At 40.9% G+C, this 9,264-nt stretch overlaps 1 protein-coding gene across 1 annotated transcript; it reads left to right on the top strand.

Annotated features, from left to right (window-relative positions):
* The first annotated feature begins 954 nt into the window (after nt 1-954).
* Nucleotides 955-6,254, top strand: IL22 (interleukin 22). Its single transcript, XM_015062461.2, has 5 exons — nt 955-1,294; nt 1,726-1,791; nt 1,916-2,059; nt 2,964-3,029; nt 5,731-6,254. Exons 1-5 carry the CDS (start codon nt 1,109-1,111, stop codon nt 5,806-5,808), a joined length of 540 nt encoding a protein of 179 aa, XP_014917947.1. The 5' UTR covers nt 955-1,108; the 3' UTR covers nt 5,809-6,254.
* The last annotated feature ends 3,010 nt before the right edge of the window (nt 6,255-9,264 follow it).

Below are 9,264 nucleotides of genomic sequence, written 5' to 3'. Positions count from 1 at the left end.
TAAATACATTAAAAAATAAATATTTTTGGAAATATTATTTTGAGACTTAACTTGTGTGTTGTTTAGAATGAGAACAGGTAAAATTTTAAGATAAACTACTATAGCCACTGTATTCTTAAAATATTTGCATGTTAAGAAAAATGGCAATTAGATTGTTTAGCATTAAGGTCTCCAAATTTAAACTGATACTGATTATAATTCAATAAAAAATTGTTTTAAGTAATCTCTACATCCACCATGGGGCTTGAACTCATGACCTCAAGATCAAGAGTCACATGCTCCACTGACTGAGCCAGCCAGGCGCCCACCCCTCAATAAAAAATTTTACGATATATTTGCAGCCACCATAATTGTTAATATTTAAAAGTCACAGAATGGGAGGAAAACAGTGCTTAGATTAGCCAACACTATTATTTTAAAATTTTAAGTCTTCCTCAGGATTCAGCATATTGAAAAAAAGAGATAAAATTAATTTTAAAAATGGGATTATCTCCAAGTTATCATTATTCTGTATTTTAAAGCAGAGGATATAGGACATGGGTCCTTTATTTCTTATCACCTGTAATGAGATAAGAATCTATGAAGCTGGTAGGAAAATGAGTCCACAACCAAAATGTTTACTCAGCTACTACGGAAGATCAAAAACTACTATGCTGAATCCGGAATCTGCGAAGACAAAGCAATTGTTTTCTTTGAAAAATAAGTGGGGTTTAGAAAATTTCTGGGATTTATCTGTAAAAACACCTTCTGGGCCCTAATAGTGACGTTTTAGGGAAACACTCACATTTCGGGGTGGGAAAAATAGGAGGTAGCGTTTTGTGGGCTCTTCTGGTGGTTAGGTAGTTCTCAGAAGACAGTACTGGAAATTAGATAATTGCTGATGTCATCTTTTTCACAAAAAAACGTGTTCTGGGGGCTATAAAAGCAGCAGCTTTTCCCTTTCCATCACAAGCAGAATCGTTGAAACAGGTAAGTGTTTCAGCAAGCTTGGTTTGAAATGATAACTTCTTGATGCCTCATTGTTTTCCCTTGTAATCTTGCTTCTTGTTCTCTCCACACCAGGTTCTCCTTTTCTAGTCGCCATTTGTTTAAGTTAGAGGTGTCTGCGATGGCCGCCCTGCAGAAACCTGGGAGCTCTTCCCTTATGGGAACTCTGGCCGCTAGCTGCCTCCTTCTCATTGCCCTGTGGACGCAGGGAGGATTGGCTGTGCCCATCAGTTCACACTGCAGGCTTGACGGGTCCAACTTCCAGCAGCCCTATATCACCAACCGCACCTTCATGTTGGCTAAGGAGGTACTCATCTCAAACTCTCTCTCTCTCTTTCACATCTATCTACTTGGAGCCTGAGAGTTCCAAAAATTTACTCCAGGACACTACTAAAATCTTTAGGAACCCATCATCTATCCTCACTGGTAGACCAGAGGTTATTTCCTATGTCTCTTTAGAGAATTTTTGGAGATTGGGCTTTACCAGAAGACCTTCCACTTTGGCCTTGAGGATATGTAGGTTGAGCTTTACTCCAAAAAATCCATTCATTAGCCCACCTGACTTCTGTTTTTCCCTTTACTCCTCTGTGCATTATTTTAAACTCATGCACACATCTGAATTCTTTCTTTAGTCTTCCTGGGGCTGCTCTGGGGAACGTGGATAGAATGCATCTCTACTCACAGACTTTTCTCCTATCTCCCTGACGTCCAGGCACTTTGTCTTTTCTTGTCTTCCAGGCTAGTTTGGCAGATAACAATACAGATGTTCGTCTCATTGGGGAGAAACTGTTCTACGAAGTCAATGTAAGTCATAGTCAGGATGAGCAAGGCAATGTGTCATCCATGGTTACTTGGGTGGTGGTGATGATGGTTTGGATCTTCTGGATGCCCCCTACCATGACCCCTGCTGTTCCACTTTTGCCTGCAGATGGGAGAGCGCTGCTATCTGATGAAGCAGGTGCTGAACTTTACCCTTGAAGAAGTGCTGCTCCCCCAATCTGATAGGTTCCAGCCCTACATGCAGGAGGTGGTGCCCTTCCTGGCCAGGCTCAGCAACAAACTAAGCCAATGTGTGAGTTCCTCTCCTACCCTAACTCCACCCACTCCTAGCCCGCCTTCCCCCCCTTCTTCCCTTTAGGGCCCTTCCACGCCAACCCTCACTGCCCCTACCCAGGCTGGCAGCAAGAGGTGCCTCAGCAACACCATTACAGGAGTGATTTGGAGTCAGAGTGATTTGTTTTTGCTTTAATTGAGTCACATTTTGAATTCATGGTGATGAAGGGTATCTGAAAGACAAGAGCACAGAAGGCTCCTCTGTTCCTGGGAAAAAGCAACTTAAGTTATGTGAGAAGAGAAAGGTGTTGGGGGCTGTAGGAAAAAATGCCTAGATGTGGAAATGGTTCCTCTGAGTAGAGATGGAAGGGATGGGAAAGAGAAAGGGTAATGGAAAGATTTAACATTCGGTGCTGGGTGGGCAAACATGGTTGCCCTTTGGATGCTGCAAGAAGTGACCGAGTCAGAGGTGTATGACCTTGATGGCTCTGAATATTTGCAATTTTGAAAAAAGATTGGGGTGGACAGGGTGGAGCGACGGGACTCAGTGTTTATTAAGGAGGGCCTACTGTTCACCCAAGACATACTTTATGTCCGTTTCTTGTTCTGAGCGTGCATTTTTCGTGAGGGAGAGTTAGGGTTTTATTCTTCACAGAATTTGCATAAACCACTCCACTCTTTCCACACACTTAAACCTCAGTAGGATTTCCCAAAGGTGGAGAGAGGTCCCATGTAAGGGAAATGACTGGATTTGGGTGTCCAAGGGAATTCAAGAGCTGTGCAAATCTAGGTCACTGGTGAAATCTGGGTCATTGTGGGCAAAATTGCTAAGAACTTTAATTCCAGGTGCATTGTAACGCACCTCGGTTAGGGACACTCAAGTTCATAAAGCTAAAATAAGTGTTTTGGTTTTCATTTTGTAGCATGCTGACAGTGATGACCAGCATATCCAGAGAAATGTGCAAAACCTGAAGGACACAGTGAAAAAGGTACTACTAATAACTATTAATGCTAAATTATTAAAGAGGAGAGACACGTGTCACTTTCTTTTTCTTCCCTTTCTTTCTTTTTTCCCCCTATGGATAATTTTTTACTTGATTCGCCTACCATTGGGTTGATCATTTAGGTGCATATACATAGATGTGTCTGTATATTTATAAATAAGCTTCCCAATTTTGCAAATCCTAGAATCCTAGAACCGGCTGGGAAATTAAGTCTTCTAATCTCATCACCCCATGTTCTGGGCATGGCCAGTAGCAAAGCCAGGGCTACTAGGCAGATCTCCTGAATACTCTATGCAACACTATTTCTAGCAGCAATTTGTGTTGGTTTTAGTTTTATTAATTCTTCAGGAAATTTGAGATTCCTACTAGCGTGTAATCTGAATAGGCACCTGTTCAAAAAACAGAAAAGCACCTGGGGGAAAATTTATTTGAGGTGATTTTTGAAGTCATTGATTTGATGGTTTAAAACTTGGAGAGAGAAGCCCAGAACAATCATAATAAAAGAGCTGGGGTTATGTAGGGGATGAATCTCTGGAATGATTCATGCTTATATTTAATCATCATTGTACAATACCCAACAGCTGTAGATTTTAATTTATTTTTTTTTCAACGTTTTTTATTTATTTTTGGGACAGAGAGAGACAGAGCATGAACGGGGGAGGGGCAGAGAGAGAGGGAGACACAGAATCGGAAACAGGCTCCAGGCTCCGAGCCATCAGCCCAGAGCCTGACGCGGGGCTCGAACTCACGGACCACGAGATCGTGACCTGGCTGAAGTCGGACGCTTAACCGACTGCGCCACCCAGGCGCCGCAGTAGATTTTAATTTAAAAGCAAGAGTGAGCCACCCCTAATTTCTTTTATACAGTTTCAAATAGAATGAAATGTTAGTAATGGTTTTCATATAGTGAATGAAAGTCTGAACTGGGAATAATCTTTTCTTCCTCTCTCTTTTCACCTTCCTTTCTGGTCTCCTCCTTCCCTCAACAAATTCCCAGTGAGCATTTATCTTATGTAGGCTACTGTATATTCGAACAGTGAATGATACTGTCACGTGGCCTATTTGGGGAAAAGAACAATAGTAGAAAGCTGAGACTAGCAGTTGTGACTCATCCAAAAACCAGTGGAATGATTACTAGCAGCGAAAGTGATGCTTTTGCAGACAGGCACAGTTATACCTCAGAAGCACGAAAGCTCTAGCCGATGGAATTTTCACTAACAGGTGCAACCTAAATTTTCTTTTCCTTCCCACCTTGATGTTTCTTGAAAAAAGGATTTCTTCCTGATCATGATTTCACGAATGTGTCTGTTTCTTCCTTGGATAGTGGAAGGCTTTGTAGCCTTTCATTGTGAAGACCAATTCTCTTGTCATATATCGATTACCTCGACGTGGAGGGCTGGATATTAGCATGCCATTGCAAAGAAGTGCTTTGCACTTCTGGTCTGAAAAATTCCTAATGTCAGTTTACTTTGTTGGCTTTAGAAAAATGCAGGGTGGGAGAGAAACATCTGACGGTGATCCATGTGGGGAAACAAATTTTAAAGCATTTTTTTAAATGCATTTTTTAAAACAAATTTTAATCCATTTTGGGAGAATCAACTCTTGCAATGGGGTGCCACCTAGAAGAGCAGTTATGGTATTTTTGTTTTAACCCTGTAGCTCCAGAGAGCATAGGCAAGAGAGGAACATTACCCAGAGGAAGCTCAACGCCAGAGATAACTGTTCAACACTGGCTGAAATGGGAGGGCGGTCTTGGAGGTGTTATGTCCCTGCCACTGCAGGTACAAGCAGAGAGCAGGCTGTGGTAGAACGGATGATAGACAGTAGGGCAAGCTAACTTCAAACATTCTTTATAGTCTTGGCAGTCTTTGAGATATAAGAAATATCACTTGGCATTATGTCAAAGGAAGTATGGAAAGGTGGAATGATGGAAGACAAGAGGAAGAGAAGAGAACAAAGCAGAGAGGACAATGATGGCTTACGGGTTTCCTTGAAATACTCTAGAGCAAATTTAATAGATTAGATGAATTTCAGAGGAGAATGCTTTGAACTTGAATCTGAGTTCTCTCTCTTATGGAGATTGAAAGCCTCATTTACAGCCTACCCGGAAGGAGGAGGAGAGAAGTGGTGTTATAATGTGTATCTGACTTTCTACTAATTAAAGCAACTGGATGGGACTTATTTGGTATTTTCCCTACAAAAGTGAAAACCTGTTGTTGTTTTCCCCCTTTGTTAAGGAGGTGAGAACAGAAGAAGCTCACGTGTATTGGTAAATGTATAGTTTTGGTACAAAAGTGTGTGAGCTGAGCTGTTATAATTAGGTGGTCATAGACTGTAGTGAGGCTATGAGGGAGGGCAGAACATAGTGGGGGCATTCAGTCCTGCAGATGTCTGCACAGCTCCCATCCGCTTGCTCTGGTTAGGAAGTGGCTTTAAACAGCTTCATTAGTGTAGATACAACTGAGATTTGATGCCTGTTGGTGCCTTTAAAGTTCAGTTAACCATAATTTTAAGCTCTATGGCAAATCATGTTATATTCTGCTAAAAAGGGTATTGTTATTAGTCTTTTACAAAAGGCAAAAACTTGGTTTTTGTCTCCAGCAACCCAACCATCTTTTTCTAATTTGTTCCTCTTTAAAAAGTATGGTATGAATGCTCAAATACTCATGTGTTCTTATTTTTACAGCTTGGAGAGAATGGAGAGATCAAAGTAATTGGAGAACTGGATTTGCTGTTTATGGCCCTGAGAAATGCCTGTAACTGAACAGAGCAAAGCTGGAAAATGGATGACTAACCCTTCTTGCCCCTTAGAAATAACAAGATCCCTTAAAGGTTTCTTTTACCAAAAGGAAAATGGGAAGCCAAACTTTTTAATCATGGGTGGATTCTAAGTAAACCGCTGCTTAGCTTAAAAAAGAGAACAATGTCACCTGTGTCCACAGGATCAGAAGGTAGACCTTCCATGCTTAATGAGAATTATTGATAAAATTTTATTGTGGTTGGTGTTTTATACCCAGAAACTTATTTTTTTTAAAACAATTGTCTACTCCCATAAAAAATATTACTTCCCATTCCTTTAGGGAAAAAAAAGCCCTAAATAACTTCATTTCCAGAATCAATATTTATATTTATGAATTTATTTATTGTTGTAAGTACACATTTTATTTATGCCATTTTAATAATATAGATTTATTTATAGAAGTATTACGTGATATTGCTACTTAAGTACAAAGCTAATATTTATGACAATAATTATGGAGCTATGTTTATTTGATCTCAATAAACACTTTGATATCCTAAATCTTGTGGCTTTGTGATTTGTTTCCCTTTAATATCATCATCATCATCATCATCATCATCATCATGTAAACATTCTCATTTGCTAAATGGGCCAAGAACCTCATATACTTTTTCTTGAATCTAAGCCAGTTCGGTAGCTGTTAGTATTATCTCTATTTTAAGGATGAGAAAATTGAATCAGAGACATGTTAAAAAAAACATTGGGTAACTTTAGTTGACCTGTATTGAGCTAGGTCTATGGGATTTCTGGGCTTTCTTTTATATTGCCTATGTAGATTTATTATGTTGATTCAGCATGTAATTCTGAAAGGAAAACAGTAAGACACAGAAAAGGATCCATTGGCATCATTACCAGTTTGTGGATAAAAGAATGGGGTGATGTTGCTCGCAGAGAAATACATATAGCCCCTGGTGCTATGGAGGAACTAGATTGAATCTATTAAGGAAGGCATTCTCCAGTTTTCCTGTAAGTCAGGAAACAAAGTAAAGGGGAAATGGACTAAGTTCGGGGACTCTCCCAAATTTGTGCAATGGTTCAAAAAAGAGAAAAGAAGTAGAGCTAGTTGGATGAGCTCTATCTAGAAGAATGGACAAATGACACCAGCGTTGGGGAATATACAGTTCTTTCCACAGAAGGTGAAAGCCAGTGGTCAGGAGAGGTCAGTGTGTCAGTGGTTGACTGTTTACAGTATTTCCTCCTCTGAAAAGTCAAGAATCCCAGGTTTATTGTATAGGTCACTCACCAATCATTTATTTGCCAAATTCTTGCAGGGTTAGGTCAAACCTGGTGGTGACTGGTGAGCACATATGTAAATTGTAAGTTCACTCACAGGTTAATTGAAGTTAATATTTTTGGGTGTGGGCTGCAAATACTAAGAGGTACCCCAGCTAAGCTTTTTAATACAATTATAGTTACTTCTGGGATAAGCTGGAGTTTTGGGCTTTTTCCTCTCTCCTTCCAAATGAATCTCAGGGTAATAATTTGAGCAAAATTTGGGATTTTACGTATTTTTTTTGAGAGAGAGACAGAGAGAGAGAGAGAGACAGAGAGAGAGAGAGAGAATGAATGGGGGAAGAGCAGAGAGAGGGGGACAGAGGATCTGAAGTAGGCTTTGTGATGACGCAGAGAGCCCGATGTGGAGCTCAAACTCACGAGCCATGAGATCATGACCTGAGCCAAAGTTGGACACTTAACCGACTCAGCCACCCAGGAGCCCGTGATTTTACTTATTTTTGACCAATCTTCTAGGAATTAAACCATAAATGGAAGAATACCCTTAGAATTGGATTCATGAATGCTTCCATCTAGGGCAAGGAGTCTAAAATAAAGAGATTTAAAAAATTCTGAATGCTGAGGAACATAAAGCAGAAGGTACCAGGATCTTCTTCAGTTCTCAAGGGCGGTTCTGGCAAACTTTGCAGCTGCATGAGATAGTCCAAATTTCCCACAGGGAGTCTTGACATAATCCTTGGTACTTGCTGTAACAATTCTTTTGCATTTGGCTGGCACTATGAGCACTGCTCTTACTCTTGGCGTTGGCAGAGGCCATGGGTGTTTCCTCCCCCAGTAGCAGATGGCAACACCTGGGTGTTGGGGAGATTCATCTGTGAGGTTGTATGAGACGCAAGCCCCCAGAGACACTAACCAGCATTCAGGACTGATGAGAAGCCACTAGAGAGTTTCAAGCGTGGGAAAAACTTGATATGACTCATAAAGATCGCTCTGGTATTGGATGGAGACTAAGTTTAACAGGGGTAAGACTAGAAACAATGCCAGCACAATAGTTTAGGGAAGAGGTAATGATTGCACTGGAGTGGATGAGAGTAGAGCCAGGGAAACTGGTGTGTGACCCTCTCTGTGACACTTAGTTTGGATTGCTTAGGAAATAAGGGCTCTGTGTAGGTCATATACATTAAGAGGAAAAGTGATCTGTTAGTTCTTTTTTCTGGCTTTTTATTTATACTATATTATTCGCTAGTATGTAGTTCTCCAGATAGGAATGAAAGTAAAGACAGACAGGTGATTTTGTTCTGAAAAGAGGTCAGGATTTTAAGATTTGAGCGAAGACACATATCAGATGAGAAGCAGTGATACCAAGGGTTGAAAGCCGAGTTCCTCTTGTCTCTGAGGCAACCACAGCTACAGTGACTTTATCTTTAAAATGTACTTTCAGTGAAAGCTTATTGTTGATTCCAATTTTCCACTTTCTCTCCAGCTGCTTTTGGGGAGGGGTGATTTTCCCATATTCTCTCCTCTCCTCCCCCCCCCCCCCCCCCCCCGCTCCCCGCCACCATCTCCATCCTCTCTTTGCCCGCAAAAGCACCTCCCTGACTGCCTGGCTTCTCGCTCCCTAAGTTCACCCCTCCACGCTGCGTACCTGCTGAATTCTGTGGTTCAGGTTGTGCAGATTGTTGTGTTAATCCTCCAATCAGTTTTCTAGGTGTGCAGGATGGTTTAGTGTTGGTCTGGCTGTATTTCATGGATGCAAGACACAAAAAACTTCCATGCTGTTCCACCATCTTGGCTCCTCCCCAGTGAATGCTTATTGTTGAAATAATAGGTGGAGAAAACTGAGATGATGGATCCTTGTCAGTAAGAGAAAATCATACTGCCATTACACCACGACTGCTGGGTAGACTGTAACTGGACCAAAGGTATGGACTAGATTGTCTTGTCTCAATAGTCTTGTCAATGGAAAACTACATCAACTGGAAAAGACAGGATCCTCAAGAACTTCATTTCCATAGCAATGAGGTTTTAAGTCACTTTACCAAGTGAAGGACCCCATCCAAGGGAAGTGCAGGCAGTGGGTAAAGGAAAAATGGAATGAGTGGTAGAAGAAGGAATTCACAATTATTAACGTAGGTCCTGTGAACAGCTATAAAAATAAGAACTATAGCAGATATGTTTTCCATTTGT

This window comes from Acinonyx jubatus, chromosome B4, assembly GCF_027475565.1.
Source record: "Acinonyx jubatus isolate Ajub_Pintada_27869175 chromosome B4, VMU_Ajub_asm_v1.0, whole genome shotgun sequence".
Classification (NCBI taxonomy): Eukaryota; Metazoa; Chordata; class Mammalia; order Carnivora; family Felidae; genus Acinonyx; species Acinonyx jubatus.
Note: the sequence above shows the minus strand (reverse complement) of the source record. Positions and strands in the feature narration are given on the sequence as shown.

Excerpts from the sequence above, each read along its gene's own strand:
- IL22 (XM_015062461.2), top strand. The coding sequence starts at position 1,109 with ATGGCCGCCCTGCAGAAACCTGGGAGCTCTTCCCTTATGGGAACTCTG. Across the intron at positions 1,792-1,915 it reads AACTGTTCTACGAAGTCAAT|ATGGGAGAGCGCTGCTATCT; the intron begins GTAAGTCATAGT and ends TTTTGCCTGCAG. Across the intron at positions 3,030-5,730 it reads TGAAGGACACAGTGAAAAAG|CTTGGAGAGAATGGAGAGAT; the intron begins GTACTACTAATA and ends TTATTTTTACAG.